The following is a 17,552-nucleotide window of genomic DNA, read 5'->3' as shown; positions in this document are numbered from 1 at the left end:
CTGCTAGTTGATTTCTGTTATATGTATCCAAAGTACCTTAATAAATACATTACTTATGATTAATAGAATAATCTTTCAGCAGCTGTTTGAGGAAGAGGCTCTGCATGTATTTATTGGTACAGCAATTTTAGGTGGTGTAATGAAATTTAATTAAATTAAATTAATTTATTTATTTATTGTCTTTTTTAGAGCCTCACCTGCAGCATATGGAGGTTCCAGGCTAGGGGTTGAATCGGAGCTATAGCCCTCGGCCTATGCCACAGCCACAGCAACACGGGATCCGAGCCACTTTTGCAGCCTACACCACAGCTCAGGCAATGCCGGATTTGGGTTCATTAACCACTGAGCCATGACGGGAACTCCTGAAATTTTATTTTAAATATCATCATTTAGCTTAATTTATGAAACATTATAATATGTAAAGAGAGCATAAAATATGGCCAAATTAATGGGGCATTTTTAACCAAACATGGCCAGTTTTGGTAAGTAGGAATATATTTCTAACTAAAGAGAGTTTTGTTATTTTGTGTGTGTGTAAGAAAACAGTTGAGTTAATGAGAACAATTAAAAATTTTTTTCTCTTTTTTTGGCCACATCCACAGAATATGGAAATTCCTGGGCCAGGGATTGACTAGGTGCTGCAACCACTGGATCCTTTACCTACCATGCTGGACCAGGGTTCAAACTTGTGCCTCAGCAGTGACCTGAGTTACTGCAGAGACTACACTGGATCCTTAACCTGCTGTATCACAGCAGGAACTCCTAAACAAGTATTCCTAGATGGCACACACCAGGTATCAGAAGTAATCTCTTTGACCTTGTCAGGAACATCTATGAAGTACTTAAAATAAGGTAGAAAAGAAAATAAATGTGTGTATTTAATGATTTTTCTTATTAGCCACAAAATTATACAAAATGACAATTCTTATTGAGGCAATAATATAATTTATTTTATGTTAAAAACAAATAGGTGACCTTTATCTCTTTATTCATTAACATGAGTTGTATTTGTCCAAGGAATATAGGGATCATGAAGATGTAGTCTCTGTTTGAGAGTCGTGTGGAGATTGAGAAATTACAAATCAGCTAAATTCTGACTTGGGATTCCATTTAGCTGTATTTGCCATTGCCAGCCTACAGAATTCCCGATAGTAAATAGTCTGCATCAAAATAGGCTCAATTATAGTAATCAGAGAGATGAACTATTTATATAACCAAACCAGAAGGTAACGTGATCCAGTTTTGTCATATAAGGGGATAATTTGCCAAATACCCCCACCTCCATTTCCCTAAGAACTTGTATAAACATCTCTCACTGCCCAAATGAAGCCAAAAAAAAATGGAATGAATGGAAAGATTCATATGTTGCCACCAAATTTGGAAGCACCATAAGGGTGACCAGGCGGTGATATTCAAGTGGGCCAGTAAGGTTGGTTTTTGTTTTGATTTTTTTTGAGGTATAGTTGATTTACAATATTATATTAGTTTTAGGTGTACAACATAGTGATTCAAAAATTTTATAGATTATAATCCATTTAAAGTTATTATTAAATATTGGCTGTATTCCTGTGCTGTATCCTTGTAGCTTACTTCTTTTATACATTGTAGTTTGTACTTAATCCCTTACCCCTATCTTGCCCCTTCCTGCCTCTCTTTCTTCACTAGTAACCACTAGTTTGTTCTCTGTATCTGTGAGTCTGTTTCTGTTTTGTTATACTGTTGTTTTATTTTTGAAATTCCACACATAAATGATAATCTTATCTTTTTCTGTCTGACTTATTTCACTAAATTTAATACCTTCTAAGCTCATCCATGTTATTGCAAATGGCAAAGTTTCATTCATCTTTATGGCTGAGTAGTTTACCATGTATGTTGATACCACATCTTCTTTACTCATTCATCTGTTGATGGAAACTTAGGTTGCCTCCATATCTTGGCTGTTGTAAATAATGCTGCTATGAATATTGGGGTGTACATATTTTTTCAAATTGTGTTTTCATTGTCTTCAATACACCTAGGAGTGGAGTTGCTGGATCTTGTGGTAGTTCTATTTGTTTTGTTTTGTTTTTTTGTCTTTTGGCCATTTCTTGGGCCACTCCCGCGGCATATGGAGGTTCCCAGGCTAGGGGTCTAATTGGAGCTGTAGCTGCCGGCCTACGCCACAGCCACAGCAACGTGGGATCTGAGCTGCGTCTTCGATCTACACCACAGCTCACGGCAACGCTGGATTCTTATCCCACTGAGCAAGGCCAGGGATCGAACCCGCAACCTCATGGTTCCTAGTCGGATTCATTAACCACTGAGCCACGACAGCAACTCCATGTAGTTCTATTTGTAATTTGAGCAACCTTCATACAGTTTTCCACAGTGGCTGCACCAATTTACATTCCCACCAACAATATAGGAGGGCTCTTTTTTCTCTACATCCTGCCAACATTTGTTATCTGTGGTCTTTCTGATGATAACCACTCTGAAAGAAGTGAGGTGATGTTTCATTTTGGTTTTGATTAGTGTTTCTCTGCCGATTAACAATATTAAGCATTTTCTATGTGCCTATTTGCCATCTGTATATCTTGTTTGGAAGAATGTATATTTAGGTTTTCTGTACATTTTAGAAGTTGGTATGTGTGTGTGTGTGTGCATGTGTGTGTTTTGAGATTGAGTTGTATCAGTTGTTTATATATTTTAGATATTAACTCTTTTTTTTTTTTTTCCTAGGGCCGCACCCTTGGCACATGGAGGTTCCCAGGCTAGGGGTCTAACTGCTGGCCTATGCCAGAGCCACAGCAGTGCCAGATCCAAGTCTCATCTGCGACCTACTCCACAGCTCACAGCAATGCCAGATCCTTAACCCAATGAGCAGGGCCAGGGATCGAACCCACAACCTCATGGTTCCTAGTCAGATTTCTTAACCACTGAACCACGACGGGAACTCCCAATATTAACTCTTTATCAGGAATTTCATTTGCAAATTTTTCTCCAATTCACTCATTTTGTTTTGTCAATGGTTTCCTTTGCTGTGAAAAAGATGTTAAGTGTAATTAGATCCCATTTGTTTATTTTTGTTTTTACTTCCATTATTGTAGGAAATGGATCCAAAAGGATATTACTGAGATTTATGTTAATGAGTATTCTGCCTGGGGTTCCCTGTTGTGGCTTGTGTTGCAGTTGTGACCTGGGTTCAATCCCGAGCTTCAGAATTTCTGCATGTTGTGGGAGTGGCCAAAAAAACCCAATAAATGGAAAATAATACTAAAAAAGAATAAATTTGAAAAAGGAAAAAATGAACAAACAAACCAAGACCCTTCTGCCTGTGTTTTCCTCTTATAGTTTTGTAGTATCTGGCCTTACTTTGAGGTCTTTAGTCCATTTTGAGTTTATTCTTGTATATGGTATTAGAGAAGGTTCTAATTTCACTCTTTTACATGTAGCTGTCCAGTTTTCCCAGCACCACCTATTGAAGAGATTTCATTGTATATTTTTGCCTCCTTTGTTATAGATTAATTGACCATAAGTGCATGAATTTATTTCTGAGATTTCTATCCTGCTCCTCTCATCTATATGTCTGTTTTGGTGCCAGTACCATACTGTTTTGATGACTGTAGCTTTGTATGGTAGTTGAGGTCAGGGAATGTGATTCCTTACAGCAACATCCAGAGTAATATTTGACCATATGTTTTAGCATTATGGCCCAGACAACTTAACACAAAGGCTTCACAAAGACCTGTTTTTTTCTCAGTTTCTCATGGAACCCAGACATGATAACTTTAGGAAATGGCATTGTTAATTTGGCTAAAAAGCAATTCTAGATATAGCTTGTTGTGCACAATAAAAATACAATGGACATTGTGTGCCTGACAGACTAATTAGGTTATTAATATAGTTAATAATGGTATTATAAAAATGATTCCTAATACTAAAATGACATGATATCTACCTCTAGAAGTTTCTTTTTCCCTAAACTTTTTACAAAACTAAAGGTCTTTAAATGTCATTCATGTTGACATTTCTTCTTTTCATTAACATTTATATTTTGTGAATTCCTTATAGCAGATAGCATGAGTTTTGCATTTTTAAAAGTGTTTTGATTTTACTTTTAACACTGCTTCTTCAACATTCACCAGAGCTGAGAAATGAAAATGTTCCCATCTGGAAAATTATACCTTTGAACACAAGTTAAGCTCTTATTTCTTTGTACAAAGACTGCTTAGTTTTTTACATGTAAAATATTAAACCTGATAGGGAGGTTATATAAATGCAAGGAAAGAGTTCTGGAAGAAGATATAGCAAACTGATAATAATGGGGAGATGGAAAGGGAACTGGGATTGAGATAATGGGGAATTTGTATAAAGGGGACTTCAGACTCATTTGCATTATATTAAAAATTGATATGAAGAATGTATGGACTTATCACATATAATTACCAATGAAAAAATAATGTGTTGGAGTTCCATTGTGGTTCAGTGGAAATGAACTCGACTAGGATTGATGGGGATGTGGGTTCCATCTCTGGCCTTGCTTAGGGGGTTAAGGATCCGGCATAGCCATGAGCTGTGGTGTAGGTTACAGGCAAGGTCTGGATCCTGTGTTGCTGTGGCTGTGGCTTGGGCCAGCAGCTGCAGCTGCAATTTGCCCCCTAGCCTGGGAACTCCCATATGCTGTAGGTGCAGCCCTAAAAAGCAAAAGCAAAAAAAAAAAAAAAAAAAAAAAAAAAAGGGTATTGTCTGATTCCCTTATTCTGCAGATTGCATAATGAAGGCTTAGAGGTTGAGTGGCTCAAGGAAAATTGCACTGCTAGTTAGTGGTAGAGACAGGACTAGAAGCCAGGTTTTATATTGCTCAGTCCCATGCTCTATTTAAATAATCTACCTAACCAATAATGTACTAAAAAAGATCAAAAATGGCTCTTTGTGCACTTGGTGATACCTCAGAGATATCATGGGTTTACTTCCAGACCACTGTAATAAAGTGAATATCACAATAAAGCAAGTCACAGACACTTTTTTGTTTACTAATGCATATAAAAGTTATGTTTACACTATGCTGTGTATACTAAGTGTGCATTAGCATTATGTCTAAAAATATATACATAAATTAATTTAAAAATACTTCATTGCTAAAAAATGCCAACCATCTGAGCCTTCAGCAAGTCATTATAGTCGCATCGAAGATTACTGATCACAGATCACCATAACAAAACAATGGTACTGAGAGAATTAACAAAAACGTGACACAGAAAAATAAAGTGAACACGTGCTATTGGGAAAAAAATGGTGCCAATAGACTCACTCTATGCACGGTTGCTATAAATCTTCAGTTTGTAAAAAATAACCCCCCCCATTATCTGCAAAGTACAGTAAAGCAAAGCACAATAAAACGAAGTATGCCTGTATACTGAATATAGAAAATATTAACTAGTCAGGATGTTTGGTAGATTTTTATGTAGAAATTCAATTGGTAGATTTAAATTTATTTTTATTTTTCAGAGACTGCAAAAACAAAAAACAAAAAACCGTATTGCCTTGGAGGAGGGACTTTGAAGAACTGGTGAGCCTGGGGATGAGTCAAGGAGGGAGAAAGAGAGGGTACAGCAGTCTTCTGGATAGACCTGGAAAAGAAGTAGTGCACAGACCAGGATCCCTGACTTCCTGGAGTGTGAGTAAATTTGTAAGTACAATGGAAGTAAAATAACACTTAGCTGTCTTGAAATTTGTCTTAGTGTTTTCACCTCTGTAAGCATGAAAATTTAACTTTTTTTTTTTTTTTTTTTTTTTTTTTTAGGGCCATACCTGCAGCATATGAAAGTTCCCAGGCTAGGAGTCAAATCAGAGCTACAGCTGCTGACCTACACCACAGCCACAGCAATGCAGGATCTGAGCTGCATCTGCAACCTAAATCACAGCTTCTGGAAATGTAGGATCCTTAACCCACTGAGCAAGGTCATGGATTGAACCCACATCCTCATGGATCCTAGTTGGGTTTGTTACCACTGAGCCACGATGGGAACTCCCAATTTAACTATTGCTATAAACTATTTCTATTTAACTCTAAACCTGAACCTGAGTTTTCAGGGTCTTCTAGATAAGTTTTTTTTTTTTTTTTTTTTGAAATAAAACAGTATTCAAAGACACATGCTGACTGAAAGTGAAGGGAAGGAAAGAAATGGAAACCAAAAGAAAGCTAGGGTAATTATATTAGACAAAATAGACTTTAAAAAGTTTTTATTCTTTTCTTTTTGTGGCTGCACCTGTGGCATATGAAAGTTCCCAGACTAGGAGTCAAATCAGAGCTACAGCTACCAGCCTATGCCACAGCCACAGCAATGCCAGATCCAAGCCACAGCTTGTGGTAATGCCAGATCCTTAACACACTGAGCAAGGCCAGTGATCAAATCCCCACCCTCACCGACACTATTTGGGTTCTTAACTCACTGAGGCATAGTGGGCACTAGTGTTGGGCGTTTAAATAACTGATTAAATTTCACTACTGGTAATTGACCTGTTCATATTTTCCATTTCCTTCTTGTTCAGTCTTGTGAGATTGTGTCTTTTAAGAATTTGTCCATTTCTTCTAGGTTGTCCATTTTATTGGTGTATAGTTGCTTGCAGTAGTCTCTTACGATCCTTTGTATTTCTATAGTGTCAGTTGTAACTTATCCTTTTCCATTTCTGATTTTATTGATTTAGGCCCTCTCCCCATTTCTTTCTTTCTCAAATTTTTTTTTAAAGATCACTTTATTTTATTTATTTGTTTGTTTATTTTGTCTTTTTAGGGTCACAGCCACAGCTTATGGAAGTTTCCACGCTAGGGGTCAATAGGAGCTGTAGCTGTTGGCCTACACCACAGCTCACAGCAATGCTGGATCCTTTAACCCTCTGAGCAGGGCCAGGGATCGAACCTACATCTTCATGGATACCAGTCGGGTTCTTTACCTCTGGGCCACAATGGGAACTCCCTCCCCTTTTCTTTTTTATGAATCAGGCTAAACATTTATCAATTTTGTTTATCATTTCAAAGAGCCAACTTTTAGTTTTGTTGGTCTTTTGTATTGTTTTTTAATCTCTCTATTTTTTTTAAAAAAAAACTTGTTTGTTTAATCATTATCTACTTTTTTTTTTTTTTTTTTGGCTTTTTGTCTTTTCAGAGCTGCACTTGCGACATATGGAGGTTCCCAGGCTAGGGGGTCTAATCACCGGATCCTTAACCCACTGATCGAGTCCAGGGATGGAACCCACAACCTCATGGTTCCCAGTCAGATTCGTTTCTGCTGCGCCATGACGGGAGCTCTTATTTATCTACTTTTTTGGCTGAGCACCTGTGGCACATGGAAGTTCCCAGGCCAGGGATCAAACTCAAGCCACAGCAATGACCCAAGACACTGGAGTGACAATGCCAGATCCTTAACCACAAGAGAGCAAGAGAACGCCTATCTCTGTAGTATTTATTTCTGGTCTGATCTTTATGATTTCTTTACTTCTTCATCTTTTGTTCTTCTTTCTGTTGCCTTTGTTGTAAGATTAGATTATTTATTTGAGATTTTTCTTGTTTCCTGAAGTAAGATTGTATCATATAAACTCCTCCCTTAGAACACCTTTGCTGCATCCCATAGATTTTGGATCATTGTATTTTTGCTTTCATTTGTCTCTAGGTATTTTTGGATTTCCTCAGGCATCCATTGGTTGTTTAGTAGCATATTATTTAGCCTCCATGACACATATATATTTCTTTTATAGCAAAAGTACTTTCTTAATAAAATAGGATGCTTTCTGGAGTTCCCGTCGTGGCTCGGTGGTTAACGAATCCGACTAGGAACCATGAGGTTGTGGGTTCGATCCCTGGCCTTGTTCAGTGGGTTAAGGATCCAGCGTTGCCGTGAGCTGTGGTGTAGGTTGCAGATGTGGGTTGGATCCTGCGTTGCTGTGGCTCTGGCGTAGACCAGTGGCTACAGTTCCGATTCAACCCCTAGCCTGGGAACGTCCATATGCCATGGGAGTGGCCCTCGAAGGGCAAAAAGACAAAAAAAATAAAAATAAATAAAAATAAATAAATAAAATAGGATGCTTTCTTCCTAATAATCAAGTTTTAAACCTAATCTTCTACATTATTATGACCTTTCATGTCTTTAAGTTTCTTTTGTATAGATTGCAACCTGAATCTTGATGAAATTATCTGATAATGGCAAACTTTCAGTAAAAGAGTTATGAGTTAACATTTCTCATCTTGTAGGCAAAAACCCATGTTCATAGGTAGGACTCATACATAAGTAATCACTATCTTCTTAGGGAAATTATGGAGGGAACTAGAGATCTGCATGCTGTGTTGTCAAGGCAACAGGTGCTCATGTTTTCCAAGCAGTAAGATCTGGTCATTCAGTAATTGAAAGTAATGTAAATGTTACTTTGCTGCCACAAATCAGGGGTCAGTTTGTGAATGATGTCTCTTTGGAGGACTAATCAATAAGTACATTAGCTTCCAAGACAGAGACCATAGCAATGATAAGCCATATGAGCCTGAAGCATTATCTTCCTTTCCTATTATATTTAAAGCGCTGATGGTAGCACACCTTTCTTTTTCTCTTCCTCCCTTCTTTTTTTTTTCTTTCTTTCCTTTGTTCCTCTGTTCCTTCCTTTCTTCCTCCCTCCCTCTCTCTCTCTTTCCTTCCTTCCTCCCTCCCTCCCTTTCTTTCTCTCTCTCTCTCCCTTCCCCCCTACCTCCTTCTCCCCACCTCTCTCCTTCACGGCTGTGGCACGTAGAAATTCTCAAGACAAGGATCAAACCCATGGCACAGCAGCATCATGGGCCGTTGCAGTGATAACACCGGATCCTTAACCCACTGAGCCACAAGGACACGCCACACCTGTCTTTCTTTGTTCAATTACATTTATTTGTGAGCTGTAAAGATTTATTTATTTATTTATTTATTATTATTATTATTTTTTTGCTATTTCTTGGGCCGCTCCCGCAGCATATGGAGGTTCCCAGGCTAGGGGTCGAATTGGAGCTATAGCTGCCAGCCTACACCACAGCCACAGCAACGCTGGATCATTAACCCACTGAGCAAGGGCAGGGATTGAACCCGCAACCTCATGGTTCCTAGTCGGATTCGTTAACCACTGCGCCATAACGGGAACTCCGAGCTGTAAAGATTTAAAATCCCACATTTCACCCAGAAAGTTTGACTGGGACCAGTTCTGGTAAGGTGTTACTTTCAAGAGAAATCAAAGCCCTAAGTTTACAGAAAACAGCCACTGGTGGAAGGGTCAGTAGTAAACAGAGTGTTAGGAAAGAATACACAGTGAATCTAGGAGGATGAAAAAACCAGGCACAAGTCACAGAGAACGACTTTCTACACAGGCATATTAGGAGAGTCTAGCCTGCTGTGAAGAAGCTGACATGAGATGCCAGTAATTGTAGGATCCCATCTCTCACAAGAAAAGGGCATAATCTGGATAAAATATGCTTTCACACCCTCCTAGAATCCTGGGCAAAAGCACCCTTAAAAAAACAAGAACAAAATTCTACTTTCTAGGCAAAAGTTGAACCTGATGAATTAATCTCCCTTTATTGTAGAATAGACGAGAGTGGCTTATATGCCAGCATCCTTAAGAGTCTGGAGAATATACCCATTTAAGGATTGTCTGTCCAAGGATTATATCCAAATCTTAGTGTTTGGTTTTATTTCTTAACTTGTAAGTAATTCAGATTTGATTTTCTTCTTTTGGGTTTACTGAAAGTACAAGTAACAATAACAGTCATTTAAGTAAGAAGCTTCAGTGCCCCACAGTCATTTAGCTTTGCCCTGCCCTCTTCCTATCATCCATGTCCAGCCAGATGGAGAAAATACCTTGAAGGATGGTATTCACAGAATCCCTCATTGGCAAAATTGAAATATAGACTCTGTATTAGATGACACTATTAAATTTGGATCAGTTGTCTTAGATGTGATGATATTGTGATTATGTAGGTGAATGTTCTTATTCTTAAGATGAGGCATGGAATATTTGGGGTAGAATTTTCTGATGTGTGCAACTTACTTTCAAAAAAATATAAATGGCAAGAGAGGAAAAATAGAGGAGGAGGAGAGAGTTGAGGGACAGGGGAGACAGGGAAATGCAGCAAGAGTTAATAATGATTTGATCTCAGTGAAGAATGTATGGGTGTTTTTTGTTTTGTTTTGTTTTTGCGGGGGAGGGACTCTTACCTGTGGTATGTGAAAGTTTCCAGGCTAGGGCTCAAAACTGTTCCAAGGCAATAACCGGAGCCACTGCAGTGACAACACTGGATCCTTAACCCACTAAGCCACCAGGAAACTCCTGTATGAGTGTTAATTGTACCAATCTTTGCATTTTTTGGACAATTTGAATTTTTTTTTTTTCTTGGGGCCACACAGGCGGGATATGGAGGCTCCCAGGCTAGGGATAGAATCAGAGCTACAGCTGCTGGCCTACACCACAGCCACGGCAACATGGGATCTGAGCCGCGTCTGCAACCTACTCCACAGCTCGCAGTAACACTGGATCCTTAACCCACTGAATGAGGCCAGGGATCAAAGCTGAGTCCTCATGGATACTAGTTAGGTCCATTAATCTCTGAACCACGACAGGAACTCTCTGAAATTTTTCAAAATAAATATTGTGAAAAGAATATAAAAACAGTATGTAGGCACATTTGCTAGGCATTTGAAACAAGTGGAAACTACTTCAAGGGAGTGGATAAAATCAGTGTTTCCTAAACTGTGTTCCCATTTGTTTAAAAAAAATAGGATTTTGTGGTCAAATTAGTTTGGAAACGCTGCATATTATCTTTTTCAGATTCAAAGCACTTTCATTTATTAAAGATTTTAAGAAGAACTTAATACAGGCTTTTTCAAACTTACCTACCTAAAGAACCTTGCACCTATATAACGTTATGCTACAGGACAATAGATCTAAATGCAATTAAGAGAGCAATTTAAAACAATCATACAGTAATGTTTTCTAATAGAAAATTCTATTGCTATTACATGAAAATCTAGAAACAATTATTTTCTCAGAAGCAGGCTTTGTATGCACTACATTATATAAAGTACAGGAAGGAATGACCAATTAGAGTTGTGGGAGTCAATGTGACTCTTCAGTGAAAATGAGGAATTTAAAAATAATGGTATTAATCCATGGGAAAGTCTAACTTGGACAACACAATTATACACATATCAAGAGGCACATATTTTTGAAATCAAAGTGGGTATACCTGTTATTTTCTAATGTTAAATATTTCTAATCTTATTGACATAGACATGCTAACTTTGTTCTTCCATACTTTTCTTTCTGCTATTTTCTTGTACTTCATTATTGCCCCCAACTAAAGTTTTGCCTAACTACAATAATCACACCCATTTGGAAAGCAGAGGAATGAGAGACACAGGGCAATAAGTGGTTCCATGAAAGTTCTGCAATTCTGCAGGTGACAGGACCTCAGCTGATCAAGTAGACATCATCTTGAATGTTACCAGTCAATGTACAAGAGGGAAATGAGAACTCTGGACATTCTGTTGTCAGTAAATTCTTCTCTTAAAAGTTGGGGGAGGGGAGAGAAGAGGTAAATAGGTTGATAAAAGGATTGGATAGATGGATGGATAGGAAGCAGGATATTAAAACTGAAGTTTCAGCCAGGACACTAGGATAAAATAGATGTGAAATTCGAAAGACAGATTCCCATATGTAGAATTTACAAAGGGAAATTTCCCAAGACTCTTAGATCAAGGATATAACAAGTAGTGGGAAAAAGAGGTGGTCAGAATGTGGGAATGTGGGAGAACTTCCTTGAGGAATAGATCTTTAGAGAAGGCTATGTGGTGAGACATATCTTTTCTCACCAAGTAAAGGGGCTTTCATTAGACTCGAGAAAGCTTAATACATGACACTTACAGTTGAGAATCATCATGAACTGGGATCTGACTCCTCTCTGGAAAGGCAAGAACAGACTTGCTGACTGATTTCGTGGAGCCAGAAGAATGTTGCAAGGTTAGAACCAGACTGTACTCCTTAAAGTGTTAGGGCAAAGGTGCATTTATTTCCCCATGGATAAGAGGAGCTCATGAAGGAGAGAAAGCCAATATGGAGTCATCTTGGGTCATGTCCAGTAGGACTGCCTAGAGGGGTGGAGGGACAGCTTTAAGTAGCAGGATTACTGTGGAATGAGTCACAGGTCACCATCTACCTCTGCTGTCATGAGAAGGGCCCTAGAGGGGATTTCTGAAGAGCCCAAGAAAGTGACCAAACAGTCCACGTAGATGTCTGCCAAGGCCTAAGAGCACATTGCCTCTTCTCTTACACTGCCTTGGAGGGGTCAGAAACTGGCTGCAAACAGGCTGGGATGAAGCAGAAGGAGCAAAGCCAACCACAGCCCTCTCTTTCATCTGCAACTGGACCATCCTGGGCAGAGAAAAGACTTGCATTTAAGTCAAGTTCCGAAGTTTCTCCCCCATATCTCCTGCCACTCTTCTCCATGAACCTCTTTTGCAGTCAAACTGGGATACTTGGCATTCCTAAAATCATAGTATTTCTTCCTTTTCCTGCCTCTGCTAATGCAATTTCGTCCCGCTGCAGTTAATAGTTACAGTTAAGAAGTTACTCTTCTTCCTCTTTGCCTTTTGCCCTACCTGCCCTTGCATTCTAATGATGATCTTTATCAATACTGTCGCATCTCCTCTACCATGTTGTCCTGGACCCAGCCCTTTGCCCTTTGCCCTTTCAGTAGGAAGGGGCCAGATTGTGAGGAGCCTAAACATTAGAGGAGTTTTGTTGTTCGTGTCTTGGCGCTGCAGAAACAACTCTGACTAGGAACCATGAGGTTGCAAGTTCGATCCCTGGCCTTGCTCAGTGGGTTAAGGATCCGGTGTTGCCATGAGCCATGGTGTAGGTCATAGACTCAGCTCAGATCTGGTGTTGCTGTGGCTCTGGCGTAGGCCGGGAGCAACAACTCTGATTAGACCCCTGGCCTGGGAACCTCCATATGCCATGGCTGCAGCCCTAAAAAGACAAAAGACAAAAAAACCAAAAAAAAAAAAAAACAAAACAAAACAAACAAAAACATTAGAAGAGTTTTAAGCAGTGAAATGGCGTATCTTTTAAAAGGTGTGTTATAATGTGGAGTGGGGGTGGGATGGAGAAAGCGAGAGCAATTGGGAGGCTTTTGTAATAGTCCAGGTGAGAAATGATGAGCCCCTAAATATGGATAGTAACTGTAGGAAAGGAGATTGAGGGAGAATTTACAAGCTATTTAGGGGGTAGAATTTATAGAACTTGGTAGAGATAGAGAGTGAAGGAGATGGAGGAGCCAAAGATGAACGTGGTTTCCAGCACAGGAGCTGGATAGATGAAGGATGAAGAACATGGTTACGAATGAAGGAAAAAACATCAGTTTAGATTTGAAGATGTTGAACTTGCTGTGCCTGGGAACAATGGATTAGAGCTGTCTTATAGACACTTATATGTGAGATGTGAAGGAGAGAAGAATAGGGAAAGGAACCACATCCTGGCAGGAATAAGGGACACCGATCATTGCAAGAGGATGAGATTTCAGCTTAATGGTGGGCAGAGAATACATTTAGCACCTTCTCTCTCACCTGTCCAGTTTTGACAGTGGACAATGTAGCCAACCTAACCTGAGGAGGGTTTGGTGACTATAGACTCGGATTCCTCAGGGATGGAGATTAGGGCTGCCCCCTCCACTTTAGCTAAGCCACCTAGACCAGCAGGTGTGCTACCTGAAGGTGAAGGGAATCTGAAATTGGTAGGAGGGAGGGGAATAGTGGGTCTCAGATGTGGTTTTGTGAGCATCTGCAGAGGCAAGGGCTGTCATTTAGCTCACCAATGGTCTTGTAAGTTCTCCAAAGGAACTAAACAGACATCTGGGGGAGTTAACTCCAAATAAGGCAGATTTACTGCAAGAGTTGGATCTTTGCAATATAAGGGGTGGGCTACAGTAGATGCCATAGTGTCCGCTCAGATTCCCACTCTAGAACTAAGACACTCATTCTCCACTTATAAGTATATTGGCTGCTGAAAACTTACCTCTGAGTCTTTTTTCTGGAATTGGTCTCAGCTGAGAAGAGGTACCTTGTCTAGTTTTACGTTCTCCAGTTTTCGTCCAGTGAATGGTCGAGGGTGGGGTACAAAGGCCCAGCCCCTTTGTCTCAATTTGTGACAACCATGAAAGGCTTTCCCAGCAACAGAGCTGTGGTGATGGGCTGAAGCTTCTGTGGCAACTGCACAGAAGGTCAGCTCCTCTTGCAGTTCTGTCCTGCTGCCTTCATTCCTCTAGAGTGGTCCCCAAAGCCCCTGCCTACAAACCTCTGTCTCAGAGTCAGTGTCCTGGGCGAACCTAACCTAAGACATCAGGGCAAATCAAATGGCTAAGTCCTCACCTTTTACAAGAGACAGTCAGCTGATAATATCTAAAGGTGTTAAGATTGCAGCTGATAATATCTTAAGGTGTTAAGATTGACACATGAAAGTGAAAACATATTATCTAGAGTTACACAGACAATAACCAGCAGAACTAAAATTAAAAATGATGAGAAAAGTGTTGTCCTTATAAACTGAGGACTGATTAGGTGGGAGACTTGCTTTTCCTCCTAAGATTTTTTGTTGTTGTTCTCCTAGGATTTTTTGAACTACCTCATTTAAAATCACTTGCAAATAGTACTTTGATTTAAAGCTAATTCTGACATAGAAAAAGACTTGGGAACAGCTAACTGTGGAGAAATAGTGGAAGTAACATTTGCCTTCAGAGAATGTGATCTAGAGTGCAGATGCTGTCTCTGTATCTGCCTAATCTGATGTAGGTCATTTATTCTTTCAGAGCCCTGGCTTTCTCATTTGGTAAGTGGAAATAATAATGCTATTGAGGAGTTCCTGTTGTGGCTCAGCCGGTTAAGAACCTGACATAGTGTCGGTGAGGATGTGGGTTCCATTCCTGGCCTCACTCAGTGGGTTAAGGATCCACCGTTGCTACAAGCTGCAGTGAAGTTCACAGATGTGGCTTGGATCCTGCGTTGCCATGGCTGTGGCATAGGCCGGCAGCTACAGCTCTGATTTGACCCCTGGCCCAGGAACTTCCATATGCCACAGGTGTGGCCCTAAAAAGAAAAAAAAAAAAAAAGATATTGAAATAAAAACCACTCAAGATTATTGTAAGTATAAATAAAGTAATGAAAGTAAAAATGTTTATTAAAGCTATAAAAAGCCGTATTATACTGGGAGAATGAAATGTATGTTATGGTTACTACTGATGTACTAGAAAACACACATAATTCTAGCTGTGGATGAAGAAGATTCCATGAAAGCTGATCCCTTGAATGCTGGCCTGAAGCATAAGAGAGAATTTTTGATAGGTGAGATGGGGGAATGAGGAGAGAGGTTTTAATTTTTAAAGTACTCTTTTCCAATTCTTTTTTATCAAAGTAAAGATATGGGTATATTTAACAACTTGGAAGGATTTTTAATCTCCTTCACCTGTTCAAGTGTCATATTTTTCACTGAGCCCTTCCTGACCATGTTATTTAAAATTGCAACACTGACTCCACTCCTGGATCCTTCTTACCCTGCTTTATTTTTTCCTCACAGCACTAATCCACTTCTAACATATCAAAACTAATTTATTATGTGTATGGTTTATTGTCTGTTTCCCTTGACTGGAATGTGAGCTCCACTAGAAGAGAAATTTTGATCTGTTCTATTCCTGTCCCCAAAGTGCCTAACCAGTGCCTCATACATTGTAGGGATTCAATATTCGCTGAGTAAATAAAACATATAAAACAATCTTGCCAGTGCTACTGTTCCCCAAACCCTATCCCACTCCTCAGAGGCACCTGCTTCTTTAAAAAGTAAAAACAAAAAGAAAATGGTCTATTATTTTTGAAATTTTCAAACTTACATATAGTTATGAACCAGCTTTTACAATTATCAACCTTTGGCCAGTCTTATTTTTTTATCCCCCATATATTTTGAGGGTGGGGGGGGTTGTTCTAAAGGATTTTAAAAGCAAATCCCAGATATCATGTTATTTTACCTAGAAATACTTCATTATGTTCCTAAATACAAAAGATATTTTAAAATCTTACTTATGTGCCATCATTATACCTAACAAAATTAACAATTTCCTATGTCATCATTTTATATCCAGCTCATAATAAATTTTTGTTTCAGAATTGCTCTAATAAGGAGCCCAAATGAAGTCTCCATATTGAATCAGATTGTTTTGTCTCCGAAATGTGATTTACTCCGTAGCTCATCCCCCCCATGCCAGTGATTTATTAGAGAATCTAGGTGAGTCATCTGGTACAAGGTCCCATATTCTGGACTTGACTGATTGCTTCCTCATGGTGTCCTTGTAACTTGTTCTCCAGAGGTAATTACTTTTAGCAGTTCTGTTTTTAGTTCTTTTTGTGATTACCTTGATATATCTAAATGTGTTGTTTCTTGATTTAGATGTGACGATAGGTATGAATTTAGCTCACTTGCCCTGCCTCCCTTCTTCGCCGTCTCTGTCCTCCCAGCACCTTCTTGTCACTAATCTCTGCTTCCTCCACCAGTCGTTTCTTTGATTTCAGACAATATCCTTGAACCTCTCTCTGCTGTTCCTTTAACTGAGAGAGCATCTCTTGGTGAGGACGTTTGTGCTCAGATGTTCTCCTTCATCTGCACTTCTCCCTTTTTACTTCCCAACCTCTGTCAGCTATGAATTTAGTTTAAGAATTTCCAGGTGGATAACATATTCTTTTTTTTGTAATAACAATTTAGTCTTCCATGATTTGTCTGTGAGTTTATTCTAAAATTATAAAATACAACATATGAACATTTACATTATTGTACATTTTCAGATTTAGTTCACTGTAGAGCCAAAAAATACCCTTTCATTTCCTCTTTAAAAGGTCAATGTTAGAACCCCTGCTCCAGTCAAAGAAGAATGTCTCTAGTGTCACATTTAAATTTGTAACACTCTACCAATTGTACAAAATCAAGCCCCGTTTTAACTTACTTTATATTTGGTCCATGCCAAGAATGATATTCAAAACTGTGGTTTGAATTGACCATTCCATTATCACACTATTCATAAGGGACTATGTTTTTGAACAACAATAGATGAAAGTACCTAGCATTTTTTAAAAAATCCCTTTTGAGTGAGAAATGAGGCTAGAACAATCAATTCAAACCTCATAATGGAAGGTCTCGAATACCATGCCAAAAAGTTTGGGCTTTGTAGGTCCTAGGAGGCTCTGGAGGGTTTTTAAGGAGTACAAGTTATTTGGACTTAAGACTTCTTGAGAGCAATCTCCCAAAGAGGGCCACCTACCAGGGCAAGGGGCTGGTTGCCCCAGTAGTGCTCACCGTGTCAGGGAGCTGTGTGGTCAGAGGGCCCTGCAGGGCATCAGAAGAACCTACAAATGGCTCCAGGAGAGAGCCAGCATTTGAACCCCTGAAGCTCATCCCTGGATCCTAGATAAGAAGCCCTGATCAACATCACCATCCTCTAAAACTCATCTGTTTAACTTTATTTTTTTTTTAAA

General features: G+C 39.2%; 1 protein-coding gene across 1 annotated transcript in view; it reads left to right on the top strand.

Annotated features, from left to right (window-relative positions):
- LOC146404800 (uncharacterized) overlaps nucleotides 1-17,552 on the top strand; it is a 112,702-nt gene that overhangs the window by 76,437 nt on the left and 18,713 nt on the right. The window contains exon 3 of the mRNA XM_085020126.1: nucleotides 5,488-5,656. Within this exon, the coding sequence (XP_084876252.1) occupies nucleotides 5,488-5,656 (169 nt within the window). The remainder of the gene's footprint in view (nucleotides 1-5,487; nucleotides 5,657-17,552) is intronic.

The sequence above is a fragment of the Sus scrofa genome, chromosome 3 (genome assembly GCF_054392235.1).
Source record: "Sus scrofa isolate SSC_HxYL_T2T_F1_AM1 chromosome 3, Sscrofa_HxYL_maternal_Yorkshire_Landrace_v2.0, whole genome shotgun sequence".
In the NCBI taxonomy this organism is placed as follows: domain Eukaryota; kingdom Metazoa; phylum Chordata; class Mammalia; order Artiodactyla; family Suidae; genus Sus; species Sus scrofa.
This window is presented reverse-complemented; position numbering and strand designations above follow the sequence as displayed.